Source organism: Pteropus medius, unplaced genomic scaffold, assembly GCF_902729225.1.
Source record: "Pteropus medius unplaced genomic scaffold, Ma_sr-lr_union100, whole genome shotgun sequence".
Classification (NCBI taxonomy): domain Eukaryota; kingdom Metazoa; phylum Chordata; class Mammalia; order Chiroptera; family Pteropodidae; genus Pteropus; species Pteropus medius.
Window position 1 is genome coordinate 342,703 of NW_024343104.1, and position 15,956 is coordinate 358,658.

At 33.9% G+C, this 15,956-nt stretch overlaps 1 protein-coding gene across 4 annotated transcripts in view; it reads right to left on the reverse strand.

Moving 5' to 3' along the window:
- Positions 1–15,956, reverse strand: part of ARHGEF12 (Rho guanine nucleotide exchange factor 12) — a 147,861-nt gene that overhangs the window by 21,452 nt on the left and 110,453 nt on the right. For all 4 annotated transcript variants that reach the window (XM_039867068.1, XM_039867069.1, XM_039867070.1 and 1 more), the window contains 9 exons: positions 15,021–15,233; positions 10,569–10,701; positions 10,235–10,270; positions 9,590–9,744; positions 8,466–8,612; positions 7,322–7,407; positions 4,321–4,446; positions 2,590–2,704; positions 1,107–1,207 (listed from right to left, as the gene is read on the reverse strand). In XM_039867068.1, coding sequence (XP_039723002.1) covers positions 1,107–1,207; positions 2,590–2,704; positions 4,321–4,446; positions 7,322–7,407; positions 8,466–8,612; positions 9,590–9,744; positions 10,235–10,270; positions 10,569–10,701; positions 15,021–15,233 — 1,112 coding nt within the window. The remainder of the gene's footprint in view (positions 1–1,106; positions 1,208–2,589; positions 2,705–4,320; positions 4,447–7,321; positions 7,408–8,465; positions 8,613–9,589; positions 9,745–10,234; positions 10,271–10,568; positions 10,702–15,020; positions 15,234–15,956) is intronic.

The following is a 15,956-nucleotide window of genomic DNA, read 5'->3' on the forward strand; positions in this document are numbered from 1 at the left end:
CCAATTGCTTACTGTACATTTTTACCTGACATCTCAAACTGAACTCTTCACCTTCTCCACAAATGAGAGGCTTCTCCACTCACACTGTTCATCTAAATGTGCAAGCGAGAGATCTAGGATTTATTCCTGACATTACCTCTCTCTTCAAACACTTCTCTAAATCTGTCACCAAGCCCTGTTAATTTTACCTAATTCTAAATACTTTTTCAATTCTTGCACTTCTCTAAGCCAACCAGCATCAATTCTGGACCACTGTAAAAGACTACTAATGGAGCTCTTATCTCTTCAACCCATTCTCCATAGAGTAGATAAATGACACTTATAAACTGAAAAATCTGAACATGCCGCTCTCCTTCTTAAACGTCTATAATGAATTCCTACTGCTCTTAGAATAAAAACTCAAATCTTTAACATGGTCTACAGAGCCTTGTATGATTTGGCCCTGGACTACTGTATCACATTTCATACCACTATGCCTTTGCATTTAGGCATGATCCACACTAATCTTTCAGTTCCTCAAACAGATGATGCTTCTTTTTGACCCTGACCCCAGGACTTTGCCTCCTTCCACATTATTGTTTCATTTCCTTCAGAGCTTGGCTTAGGTGTCAATTCTTTGAAGAAGCTTTCTCTGATGGCAACTACGTAACATCCTCAAACTAGACTCGCCCCACCAGTTACACTCCTAGCATCCTGAAATTCTCCTTCAAAGTAGCTATCACAACTAACAAAAGAAAAATACTTGCATTATAATCTGGTCAATGCTCTTCTATCCTGCTGGAAAACAAGCTCAATGTGGACAATTATTGTACTTATTTTTTTAACCACTCTATACCTTACACTCAGCATACAATAGATGCTCTACAAATATTTGTTGAATGAACGGATGAATGAGCAAACAAGCAGCTTAGAGATGCTCAAAAAAGTCAAATATAACTCTGATGTTCTATTACAAACTGATATGGACACATCTACTATATGAATAGTTAAATATCCCACCCTTCAATTATGTAATGACAGTTTCAATTATTATTTCACAGATTCCAGGTAACACTAAGTTAATATTCTCACTGTCATCCTGTATCTTCTTGCCTTTCCCTTCTTACCTGCTTGTTTTCTGCCTCCTTGACAGCCTGATTTACATAATTTAAGATCTGACGACAGTGATCTGCAGCTTTCTTTATCTTCTCCCTTTCCATTGGCCACTCTAAATAAGAGAAATCCAAAACATAAAATAGAGGAAATCAGAAAGGAATATAAATATATATGTAAATGAGATACCGTTTTATTTGATCAGCTGTAACACTATATTAAGACTTTAAATATTTATTTTTTAAAATTTTATATTAGTTTCAGGTACGCATTAGTGGTTAGACATTTATATAATTTATGAAGTGATCTCCCTGATTAGCCTAGTACCCACCTCGTACTATATGTAGTTATTACAATACTATTGACTATATTCTTTGTGCTGTACTCTATATCCTGTGACTGTTTTGTAACTACTAATTTGTATTTCTTAATCCTTTCATCTTTTCCACCCATCCTCCCCATTCCCCCACCTCATTGGCAATCACCAATTTGTTCTCTGTATCTATGAGTCTGTTTTCATTTAGTTTGTTCGTTTCTTTTGGTCCTTAGTTTCCACATATAAATGAAATCACTTGATATTTGTCTTTCTCTCTCTGACTTATTTCACTCAGCATAATATACTCTAGGTCTATCTATGTTGTTGCAAATGGTAACATTTAATTTTTTTATGCCTGAGTAATATTCCATTACATATATGTACAATAACTTCTTTATCTAACTGTATACTGATGGGCACCCAGATTGCTACCATATCTTGGCTGTTGTAAAAAGCACTGCAGTGAACACAGGGGTACATAAATCCAAACACAGTCCAACTATAATGAACAGATATATTAAAGTACAAAAATTAATGTGTATGAGTGTTTTCAAATTCTCAGGCATAAGACACAGAGATTTGAGTGCACAGAATTATTAGTGAGAACTGTGTATAAGAGCCTAAAGCTCAATTGAGAAATTTAGATTTACTACATGTTATAAAACAAGGCATCGGGAATTATAATGCATCAGTTGGGCTTAATGAAAAGTGCAGGTATTGATACAAAACACCTCTCAGATTAAGCCTTCTTCAAAGGAAATATGATATATGCTATAGAAGAAGAATTGGTAAACTTTTTCTGTAAAGGTCCAGCCAATAAACATTTTACATTTTATAGGCCAATAGTCTTTGTCACAACTACTCAACACCACTGTTGTAGTGCAAAAATAGAGACAATATTTCAACAAATGAGCATGACTATATTCTAATAAACTTTACAAAAACAGGTGATGAGCTAGATTTGGCTGATAATTCATAGACTGCTAAACCCTGTGACAGACCTACTAATGGAATATATTAAATCAAGCATCCTGAAGACAACTGGATTGAATTTTATTAAAAAGTCTGCTACACTATTTGGAAACCTCCAGGCACCAGCATGCTGTGAGAGATTACTTAGCAAAACACAGTTTCTGTTTTATTGTTCTGAAGCTTTTTTAATTTCAGTGAAAATGCTGTACCTGTGTATTTGGCAATATTATCCAACAGAAGAGGGTACTTAGTAAGCCTCTGCATTTGGGTAGGAATGATATCCTTCAGCTGCAGACGACGACACAGTGGATTACTCTCAGCATCCTAAAATTAAAGAGGAGAGAATTTATAATTGTTGTTAGGACTATATCTGATACGTACCACATATTCACCATATAAATGTCTATAGTATCACAGTTCTGGTTATTAAAACAAGACTTAAAACATGCCAAGACTTATCATTGCCACTCTATACTTCTGCTTTCTCTTTTAATCACATAATGGGGGACAGGAGCCTTTAGCACTAAACCAATGGCTTTTTTTATTATCTGTTTAAGCAAGGACTCAGAGCATCCATAATCAACTCTAAGAATTTCTTGCCATAAAAGTTTTATCTTCTTATATTCATAAAATATAGTTACATTTTTCTATAATTGGCATTTCTACCAAAAGCAAGTCAGCTAATTTACTGGCTGCCATTCCAAGTAGATATAATGGGCCACCAGTCTGGATATATCAGTTCATCTATAATAGGGGCCTGCAAATTTTTCAGTAAGGTGACAGTAAATATTTTAGGCTTTGCATGCCATACAGTCTTTGTCAGAGCTACTCAACTCTGCTGTTTTGTACAAAAGCAGCTACAGGTAATATATGAATGAACACAGCTATGTGTGGTAAAGAGTTCTAAGATAGCCCCTAAAATTCCCACTCTCTGGTTTACACACCCTGTATAATTTTCTCCCCTTGAGTGTGGACAGAACCTGGAACATTATGAAATATCACTTCTATGATTAGGTTACTATCAGTTGGCTTTTGAGTTAATCAGGAAGAAGACTGTCCTAGGTGAGTCTAACTTAATCAGAGCAATCTCTACCAGGGAGATGCGTTCCTACTGGCCTGGAAGAAAGCACACATCCTTCTTGTAGTGCCTATATGGGCCACATGGCAAAGAGATATGGGCATTCTCTAGGAACCAAGAGCAGTTCATCGTCAACAACAGCAAGAAGACAAGAATCTTGGTTATACATTTACAAGAAAATGAATTCTGCTAACAACCAGTGAGCTCAGATGATAACCCCAAATCTCAGATGAGAACTGCAGCTCCATGACACCTTGATTTCAGCCCGGTGAAATCATGAAGAAAAGACCCAGTTAAACTACACCTGTATTCCTCAAACACAAAAACTGTGACATAATAAACTTACATGGTTTTAAGTTGCTATGATTGTGGTAATTTATTATAGAGCAATAAAGAACTAATATACTGTTTTCCAATAAAATTTTATTTATAAAAACAGGTAGGTAAGAGGCTGACTATGGCCTGTGGTTGTAGTTTACTGACCTCTGATCCCTACCAATATATACCTCAATAAGTATGACTGGGAAGAATTATATTCTTCCCAGGGCTCGATGCAAGTTTGTTCTCACGTTTTGACGATGTTATTTTAATAGTGTACATGGGCCATTTCCGGACAATATCTCAATAGCAATGTGGACTTCTATGTCAAGCATTTAATTCTTATATATATTTTTTGTTTTTCATCATTCCAATACTATCCTTATACCCTCCAGTAATTTAAGAGAATATTTATGGTTTTAAAAAACATTAACATAGATATAGTCCCCGTAAAAGACTTAGTCAGAATTCCCCTAGTTTATTCTATAATTGAAAAAAAAAAATGGTGCTATTTCTTTTTCTTACAGGTATCACTCAAACTCACTTGCACAAAAGTCTGGAATCGAGAATCCTTTTTCTGACGAGATTTGATCATTTCCAGGGCAAAAGGTTGGTTACTACAAAAGGTAGCAGCAGCATGCTTCAACTTCTCTTCCCCTGGTCCACTGAACTGTGCCAAGAATGCAAACAACACAACAGAGAATGAGATAATGAGCTGATATAAAGCCAGGCAAAATGAGAGACAACCACGATCTTTTCAATATTCCAATAAGTATTCTCAAATGACAAGAAACAGAGAACTACATATAAATGTAGAATATCATTGTTTCTCCATTAAACACATCTAACACGGACACATCCAGACCTTTTCTGATTATATTCCAATGATTCCTTTTGCACACAGCCTCCCACACTTATTACCTTTCATTCTATAACACTTCTAAGTTAGAAAGATTGAGACTTGGTGAATATGAGACATAAAACACTTAAAGACTGAGATTAAAATTTCACTTTTTTAGAATCTGACATCTTTGCTAAAATTACTCTCTTATTGCTCCAGGAAAAAATTCCTGGGGATTCTAGCTTGCTTTCTTACTATGAAACTCAGGCCAGGTGAAAATGTTTTTGGGTTGCAATAAAATTACATCACTGCTGCTTCACCTATGCAGAGGCTAGAGATCCATGCCTTGAATCTCTCTTTGGCAAGATCCGTGAACCTATTAACCTTTTCTGCTAAAAATTATACTTTTTACTGATATTTTTAATTTGTAAATTTAAGTTTGTACACTAAGATTTTAAAGTGTCTGATAAAACACCTAACAAGTGCTTCACTCCTAATAGGTACTCTTACGAGTGTAGGTCGAATTAATTATTCTTTGACCATCTTTATATTTGTAATAATTGCTTTAAAAAGGCTTACAAAGAAGCTTCTCATGTAATCTCCCCTTTAAAGCCATATTTTCAAAAGCTTGTACATGAAGATATTCTGAAAAAAGTCCTTCTGCAGTGCATTTGTAGATAAACTCTGAGTATTTTTGCAACTAGGACTCAAACAAAGTGACATTTTAATAGGTTGCTACAATGTTGTATTCTTTCTATTATAAATATGACACACTCAACTTTAAAAGATAACTCTGGCAGCATTTCAGAATGTTAGTCAATAGAAAGTGTCACACAAATATTAATAGCAGCCGGGTTTACAAAAGAAAATAATACCTCAACTTCAAGTAGTTTTAAAGTAGTTTTACGAGTAGTTTAAGTTTCCGTAAGGTGATCTTAAGAGACCAATATCTGAAAAATATTCTCCAAAACTATTTCAAAAAACAGAGTAAATATAAAGGCCTATTTATGATTTTTGCTCTTACTATTTCTGGCCAAATTAACTCTTTGAACCTAGCAGTTACTAACCAAACTGGTTAGTACATTTCAATTTTTTTTATAGGTATATCATACTGGTTAAGAATACACTGCTTTTTACATGTACTAAAATAAAATTTTTTATCTTACTCTATTAACAGGTTTCCCCACTTTGTTTTACCATGTAATAGATTTATGTAGTCCAATGGACTGTGATAAGAGGACCAGTTGCACTTCTGTACTTTTTTAATGATGAATCCCACTTAGACTAGGTTTAAACACTATTTATGCAAATGAAACTACTTAGGAATCAAGACTGATATCTTAAGTTCATATGATTTACAACTTTTTAATCCACATTTGACATGAAAATTCAATCTATACTATGTCATACTATAAATTTTCAAGTTTAGTGTGCTGCCAACTCAAAAGAACTGTTATAACTTCCACTGCTATACTGAGATCAAAAAAGAAAATGAGTCACACTGTCACTGAATAGTCATAGAGTAGGCTGAATTTTTCAAGGAAGTTAAAGGTCCTTAATAACAAGTATTGTAGAGTGGGCCTAGGGAGAAAATGCTTTGGAAAGTTGAGTAAATGCGAGATTAGAGACTGGATTATGATTCTCTGATCCTGTTCTATGAGTCAAGTGGCTAAGAAGATATCTACTATTGGATTAGTAAATTCCAGGTCATGATCTCACCATCAATGAAAGGAATATGATAAAATATTGTTTCAGTCAACATTCTAGTATTTAATCTTTTAAAAAGATATCATTGTAGAATTATCAAAATCTTAATGGCCTTTCCTCAAGCAGTCTACATATTAAAGTAAATTTCTGTGGTCATATCTAAATAGTTCCTGCTCAACCTGTGTTAAAATTTTGAGAACTTCATCATATTCTTTACTATTACTCACAGCCTTAACTATATTACTTTCATTAAAAGTTAGAATCAAACCCTCTTCCCCCTAGGAAGACTTTCTTTATGTTCTAGTTTAGGCCTTCCTACTATATATTGCCATAACAATCTGAACTCTCCCCTTTTATAACGCTCATCACATTCGAAATAACTAATGACAGTCATTCCACTGATCATAAGCTTCACTAGGGCAGGAGCCATGTCTGTTTTAATTGCCACTATATCCCCCACACCTAGCACAGTGTTTCACACATAAGTATATATTGTGGAGTATATACTGACAAAGAGTAAGACAGAAAGAAAAGTAGAATCTGTCAAACTACCATTATAGTCTCTGAACTCTTTCCTTATAATATAAATTAGATTAAGTGATTTTCACTTTTCTACTTTTGTGATCATAGTTCTGGATCTACAATTGTCTAATGTTGTATAGTACAATTTTGAGACCTGGACAACAGATGATAGCTCAAATTCTACATTAGTTAAATTATTTTTATCAAGATCCATTTTTACTCTATATTCTCTAAAACACAAAGAACTAGTACCTTTAATTTGATTTAAAAAAAATAAAAAACACAAAAAAACATTTAGCTTGAGCACTTATTAGAAGACATTACTAAGAGAATATACACTCTGGACTCCTTTTATCTTTATACTGGCTTTGCAGAATGAATGAGTTTGTATATTTAAAAAGGTTAATCACTTAATCTTGAGTCTGATCACCACGTGTCTATAAAAATATTAAAGTAAAATAGCAAATTTCCTTACCCAGGTCAACAACTCTTCCCCAATTTGATCAATAACAGAAGTCTCATTCCTCTTTCGAATAGCCTTCATTTGCTCATTCAATCCAACTAAAAGGGAAAAATAAAATGGAAAAAAAATAAGCATATACTCATTTCAGGCTGAGTTACTTTTACTGGTAGTACCAAGAACTTAAATTTTCAAAAGAAGGATTATCAGAGTAGTATAGTTGCTTTAATCTTAAATGTAAATCTGTACACAATTCTTATACATCTAGATATTTGTGAACTCTATCTGAAAAACAGGTGGCAAAGAATAAAACAATGTGGAAAATAGCATACTACATACAGGATATGCATATCAAATGTGCATTTAACTTCAAGACTCAGTCTATACCTGTGCTTATAAAGAACTTAAATTTAAATAGTTTCTGCCTACTGCTCCTTTCAAATGTGTATGTTCACAGACAATGGATATAATCAAGCCTGAACTTTCAATGAATGCTGGTGAAACCTAAAATCACCCCCAAAGAAGTAAAAGGCATCAATCTGGTCGGCAGCGACAGAATCCTTGATGAAAGAAAGATTAAAATAAAGGGTTATGGACAAACAATGACTGATAAAGAGAGGATCTGATACTACTGTCTGCAAGGTCCTAGGTGAGAACGACCAGGGAAAGCCAGCAAGGTATAATTTTTATATATTTACTCAAGTGTTCCAAGTAAAAAAAAAATAATAAAATAACTTAATTCCTGATTATAATCCCATTATGGGATTATATACTGTATATTACTATTTTCAAAATACACTTATACATACATTATCATATGGGATATATATTTTTAAAAACATATACACTATAATTGATAAGAAATTTTCAAGGGTAATTTTGATTACTTATGATTTTCATTTTAGACACTGACATTAGAACCTACCTAAGTCCTATGTTAACACTTTGTATATAAAAGGCTGGTATGGGGTAGGAAGTGGGGTACAATTCAAAGTTCCAATCATTTCTTTATGTTATGTGCTCATATATAATTATATAATTTCAGGAATGCTAACATGGATACATTTACAAGATTTTAGTGTTATAGTACCTTTATATACTCACGATCTTTTATCTATTGGGAATATTAGGGACAAAGTTCAGAGTCAATTTCTCTTACTGTGAAGTTGAAGAATATCTTCCAAGTTTGAAAAAATTTTCCGTAGTTCTGAAGGTGACAGAATTCCTTCTCTAGACACTCGCTGATAGAACACTTGATCAAGAACCTTCAGTGTTCGAACATGAGCTCTTTCAGTGTAAAACAATTCTAATCAGAAAAAAAGGAAATATAAAATGTTGCTTTACTTAAAATAATTCCATGGGACCAAAGGCTTTAGCTGAAATTAAGTAGCAAAAAGTTATAATTATTTATAGTTTAGAAAAGATGTAGTATCTCCGAAGTCATTTTCTTGATTCCATAGAACTCTCCCACATACTGGCTCTCAGAGTTTAATACTGGCAAATGAAAAACATCACTCAAAACTATTTTGTACTTAAAAGTTAACAGTGTACTCCAAAACTAACCTATCTTTCTACAATCATACCCACCAATCACAACTACAACATTAGAAAACTGTAAGCCCAAGCATCATATAGCTCTTAAATTGAGCCCTCCTCAGAAATAACAGTACTTAATTTGCCTATAAACCTTCACTTCTGAGGCCAGACTTGTAATTTCACTGTCTCAATGTTATCAGGGACAGAAAGGATATTTATTCCAATCACAGCCTAAAAATGACAGAGGGCATGGCATCCATGTCACATTTCTGTACATCCATGTTTGAGTAAAATAAAGAATATGCACTAGGATAAAAGAAGACCTGACCTGGATCCTCATTTTCTCCCTATCACTTATCGGCTGTATGATCTTGACTAATTTAACCAATCGATTTGAGTCTTAGCAGTCTCATTTATAATCTATACATAAAATAAACTTAGCCTGAAAGTAAAGATATGGGGCAAATGTTTTCTCAATAACCTTTCAAGTTTAAGACCTATAATGCTATGAATCTTAAATATCCCGAAGGCTAAACACCATTTCCTTTTAAATTATCAGTAAGAACCATAAAATCACCTGCATTTTTTTGGATTGGAAAGTTCAAGAATCATCTATGTAGCTTAATTTCCCCTATGTTTAAAAAAGGCAAGCGGAAAATTTGAAGCAAACACCAAGGCTCAGAAATTTTTTTCTCTAATAAAACTCAATATATGTAAACAATAACAACAATAACTAAATAAACTCACCATTAATTACTTCCTGTCTTTTGATCTCACAAGGTTTCAGTCTCAATAACACTTCTCGACTAACGAGCTGTTGCCAGTTGGGTGGATCTGTCTCTAAGTCATTTTCAAATTGTTCATCTTCACTTTGACTTTCTCCAAAAGCTAGGCTGTCGAACCTAATTTAAAAAAAAATAATAATATTTGAGGATATCAGATGGGCAATGCAAAGTAACTTTAAGTTTTACATTATGATAAATCAGTCAGATTTCTGAGTTATTGCTTAGCACAGAACCTAAAATACTTGCTCTTACAAAATATTTTACATGTGCTACACACACCTCTATCTTTCAAGTGATTTAACTTTCTTTTATACTATCCAAGATTTTTGTACAGTAAATTTTTAAAGTTAAAAATTTTTTTCAATTATAGTTGACATACAATATTAGTTACAGGACTTCTGTTCAACTAGTCTTAAGGTGGTTCTAAATGATGCTTGTTTTATAATTTAGTTCTAATTTGATGTGGTCGTGGGAGGAGGTGAGCACAGCATTTACCTACTTTGCCTTCTTGACCAAAGTTTCTTTTCCTTTTAAATTAGGACTTTGAGGAGGGGGGATGTATTTCTTAAAATATGCCTCTATTAAAAGCTACTTTAGGATTACTTACTTTCGAAAGGCCTTTGGTGTCCCATGCTCAGTCTTCCTAAAACAATGGAGAATAAAGAGTAAACATAAAAACAGTATGATAATCGAGAAATTTATGACAAAGATACTCAAAACTGGGTTAACTACAGTGGCTGATAATTCTTCCGGATATTATAAGATTTAATGTCAAATAAATTGAAAAAATTTCAGTTACCTATTTACTATTTACTACCAATATAAGTTCTAATTCCTTCCCCAAAAACCACATGCGGGAAAAACCACAAAGTATAGCGATACTATACAATCAAAATTTTAAGCAGTGTTCAAAATCTAAACCTAAGTTATCACTGAATTACCTTTCTACTTCCCATTCCTCCTCCTGAACTTGATCTAATGGAGGAGGTAGAAAATCGAAGATGGTATTGGAAGTACGAGGTGTGCCATCTAAGGAGTCTCCAGATGCTGATGTTTCTCCAACTTGCTTTGATCCTGAAAAGACAAAAGTCAGACATTCGATTGGTGTTAATACTTAATAAAGATGATAATTACAAAAGAGGAAATTAGTCCCAAAAGAGCTTCAACCTAATCTACAGCCACATTCATATTTAAATAACTGTGGGTTAGCTAGAATCAAAATTCTATTATGTAAAACTTTAAAACGCACTAAAAAGTAAACAGGGAAATCATTTTTAAACAACTTTTAGAAACCAGCATCAGAGATGCCAACAACTCAGAATGGTGTATGATGAGAAGAAACATTCTCTCACCTTATCCTTTTTACCTCAATCTTTTTCATTCAAATTTTAGTTATTATGGTGATCCAGCAATAAATAATAACCTCATAGTTCTTTTTCTTGATATGTTATCTTTAGGTAATACCTAAGTTTTCCTCCCTCTCTGAGGATATTGCTCATTTATGCTTCCCACCTTCACTTTCTTCTCATTTTTTTCCTGGTGTTTAATAACTGTATTATTACTATTAGTTGGGTTAATTGGTTATTACCTAAGTCGAAACAATATAATTATATCTGTATTTTTGTTCCATCGAGGAGTTTGAATCTTAACTCTCTTCTATGTCAGATTAGGTATTTAATGCACATATCTTTCCTTCTAATTATATTTCTTTCCCTCTACCTTCATTTCTTTCAACTACAGTTTTACTCACATCATTAGGAGAGTTTTTTGCATTTCCATTCTGATCTGGAGGCACAACTAAATATTCTGTGCTTTGCCAATAGGCTGATTCTAAGTCTGAAAACCAACATAATGCTTATATTGTCATATATAATATACGACATACATATACATATTATTTCTGCCAAGTTAAGAAGTAAGCTAGTTAGGACTATACTTTCTTTTCTACTGGTGCAATGATGCAATTCCTGGGCCACTTGAAACAGAATATTAAAGACATACCTTCCATTAATTACTTTATGATTATGTTACTTTTTATTCTGCTTCATGTTTAAAATCATAACTTTCTGAACAATACTGCCTCTCCATTTCCTATACTGATGTTTTGTAAAAGGGATAGATGTCGGACCTCTGAAGTGATTCTCTCTATATAATTCTTCTCTCTCCAATTTCTATGTGATATTTCTGATATACATTCTGAAATATTTCCTTGACTTCATTTTTAGGGACTATTTTTTTTCTAATTATATTTCTTTAAACATTGTCAGTTATAGCAGTTTGAAAATATGTCCAGAAACTTTTTTTTTATTATTACTATCAAAGTAATATAGTTTTATCAAGTTTCAAATTTTTTCATTTGCTACTTCATAATAATGCTTGGAATTGCATTTTGCTTATCCCCTATGTTCTTGTGTTGCAATGTGGAACAGATGCTCCCTTGGCCTGTGACACAATTATCATCCTAGAACTGCCCTTCACTACTTTCCTGGGTAGTTTCCATTGTTTCTTGGATTCCATGACATTTTCTTTCTTAAAATTTTCTCTCATTTTATTGGAGTGGTATCTTCAAATAATTTTCAATAAAAGGTACTTTTCAGGTAAACTCTGAATTCTGGCACACCTGAAAATGTCTTACATCTTTCATCATATTTGATGGATAGTTTGGATGAATACAGAATTCTAAGTTTAATATCATTTTCTTTCAGCAAGTTAAAGGCATTGCTCCTTTGTTTTCAAGTACCTAGTGGTAAAATGAGAAATGTGATGCAGCATAATCCCCATTTTCTTTCTCTTAATAGCTTTTAGGATTCTTTTTCTTGATCTCTGGTGCACTGAAATTTCCAAAGACCTTTTAGGTACAGATCTTTTATTTTTATTACTATTCACTGTAGTTAGTTCCCAGTGAGCTCTCTTTCTATCTAAAGATATGTATTCTCTTTTAACTCTGAGAAGCTTTCTTAAGTCATTTCTCTAACCGCCTCTCCTCCATTTTTCCTCTACTCATGTTTTGTGAAAGAGACAGATGTTGAACCTCTGTAGTGGTTCTCTACATAATTCTTATTTCCAATTTTATGTGATATTTCTGATATATATTCTGAAATATTTCCTTGACTTCATTTTTATTTTTTTCTTTAAATATTAGCAATCATAGCAGTTTAAAAATATGTCCACAAATTCTTTGATACTCCTCTCTAAAGGGGTGGAGACTAATTCTTCTCTTCTTGAGTGTGGCTAGATTTAGTGACCTGCTGAAGTGACAGTGTGCACCGACAGACACTAAGTCAAAAAAGGCATTGGGGCTTCTGCCCATGTGGTAAGGAATTGAGGCTTCCAGCAAGGAACTAAGACCTTTCTGTTACCAGCCACCTGTGTGAGTATGGAAGTAGGTCTCTTACACTCAATTAAGCTTTTAAATGACTGGTCGACATCTTGTCAGCAACCTTATGAGACACCCCAACCCAAAACTGCCCACCTAAGCTGCTCTCAAATTTTTTACACTTCAAAAATGTGAGATAATAAATGTTTTCTGTGTTAAGCTTTAAGTTTTGGGGTAATTAATTACACAACAATTGATAACTAATATGACATTACAGTACCATATGTAGTAGTTTTTAAAAGTTTTTTTTGGTCTTGGGACACTTCTTTTTCATAGCATCCTATTCTTGTTTTATAGATATAATAACTTCTTTATTTTCCCCAAGTATACAATTTAATTTGAGGGTTTTTTTTTAAGTTCCTATCTATTATCAAAATTAATTTTTTCTGCTAGGGGCAGTTTTTCTATTCATTTTGTGTTCTCTTTTTTATGCCACTGTCTAACATGCTTGACATTATGTATTACCTTAGATCTTGACTCTAACAAGCACATTTTGCCAGAGTGAGTAATCCTATTCATATTTAAGAATGCAAGATCAGGTAGATGATTTGGCTTTTTTTTTTGCTGTTACGTGGATGTAGGTCCATTTCAGTTTGAAGCTCTCAGCGCAGGGTGAGTCCCTGGCATGCCTACTTTCAGGTTTTAGGCCCCCGAATGTTAGAACTCCAGGGCATAATACTGTGGAGAACTTAACTATCCTTACATAATTCTTTCAACTTCCCTAAAAAAGAGCAGACTCGTTTTTTCCTGGTACATAAATGACATACTACTATATTCTACAATGCAAGAGTCAGAAACTGCTGACATAACTTTTGATTACAGATCTTCAAATAATTCATCATTTTCAGTTTTACTTCTTACTCATGTACTCCATGACACATGCCAACTCTGAGCCTAAAGTCTCTCCTGGGTTCTAATGGGCAGACTGGCTCCCACCTTGGTCTTCTTAAAGAAATTATGGGCTCCAGTTTCTTCTATGTTGTTTTACCTATCAAACCACTCTTCTTTCAATCTCCAGAAAATTTGTTGCGATCTTATTTGTTGATAACATCTTCTCTTCCTCTACTTCCTTTCTCTTTATGGTTTTTATTTATTTGTTATCTACCATGTTTTTATTTCGGTGGGACATAGGAGCCATGAATTAATGTATGTACTTAATCCAACATCTTCAGAATTATGTATTAGTGAATTTCTCCAGATTTTTCTCCAAATGTCACCCCCCTACTTCTATCTAATATAGATAGCCATTCCCTTCTCCAAATAAAACCACCTATTCTCTCAGCTCGCTTGCTTAAGAAAATCATTACAACAAGTATAAATATGGTAATAAGCTCTTTTCCTAATTATCTACAACTACCTCATCTCTTTGTTTACTCTTTAAATCTCCTTGTCCTTTTCACTAAAGTCTCACTCTCAGGTAATAACCTTGGCTTCCACATATACTCTGCACCTCATCTCTCTCCTTCTCAAAACTTTGTTCTATTGGTTATACAATTTCCTGCATCTTCAATAAACCTCTTCCTCACAACTGGTTTCCCTCTAGCTTTTAAAAAAACCTCTCTGGTTATCTCTCATTTTTAAAGTTTTCTTTAGAACCCCCCCACACATCTGTCCCTAACCACGGACTAGTCCATTCAATACTCCCTTTATCTTTCATCTATTGGACTAGCAAAATTTGAGTGTGTGTGTGTGTGTGTGTGTGTGTGTGTGTGTGTGAGACTACCATCCCATGAGACTAAGCTGTAATGGGGCAAGAATCTATGTATAATTATTGTATGTATGCTCGTAACTGGTATGAAACTAATTTGTAACAGAAAGCTCAGTAAATGTTTTTTGAATTAAAGAGAACTTAAAATTATCATTCGGAACAGATCTGTCACTAGTTATAGAATATTTAAATGTTAAAACTAAATTTAACTAGGACTCAGTCTTATTTAAAATAATCTGCTGTTCTATCTCCTAGTTAGTGTGATTGTTTTAGAATCATGATACTTAGTTAAGTTGAACTACTGCTTACCCATATCATTCTCTTTCCCTCCTTCCTGGGACAGAGTGGCTCCTGAAGCCATAGAGGATACAGAAGTGGCTGGCAGGTATCCAGTGTCTGCTCCTTCACTTGCTAACCCACTCTGGCGCAACTTAGCAGAGTCTTGAGATTCAGGACCCACAGATGAGGGTGTGGATAAGTGCTTAGGGTGGCGCTGTTTTTGTAGTTCCATGGCTCTGCCAACTGAAAAGAAAGTCAACAATTTGCGTTGCAAAACAACTAAAAAAAAAGATATAAGGATCTAGAAAAATGTCTGAAATATATGAGATTAATAAAAAATATAAGATTAATGAGGAAGAAAGGGAAGGAAAGGAAGAAAAATGAAAAAAATGAGACAGAAAGGAGAGAGCAAAGCAGAGGAAGGTAGAGGAGGGAAGAAGATGGAGGGATAATAAGAAAAAGGAGGGAGATGGTGGAAGATGAAGGAAGAGAAAGGAGGTAGAGGAAGGTGAGTCATGAGAAAAGGAGATGAGAAGAGCAATGGTAGGTAGTGAAAGAGGGAATGCTGAGAGACAAAGATATGAAGCTGTATTTATTTGTAAGAATGAAGATGAAGCCTTTTAGCTCTATGAGCTCTTAGAATCTCCTCACTTCTAACACAACTTCATCATTACAATATGCCTTAGAGACAACCCAGACTAATTCCTATCCTGCTCATTATCCCTGTTCACATAAGTCACTATAAGAAACTAAAAACTCTTAGGTCATCATCTCCCACAGAACTGTACATCTTCACACATCACTAATCCTAAAAGTCATCCTTCCTTAATTCCAAAAATTCTTTTTGAGTATCCCTTGTGGTCAGCCTCTGTGAAATGCTCCATCTCCTCAACCTCTTCTCTAAAAATTTCCTTCATCTTCTCAGTGTTGTTCAACAAGAGCCCTAATGGCACTTGAGTGAGAATT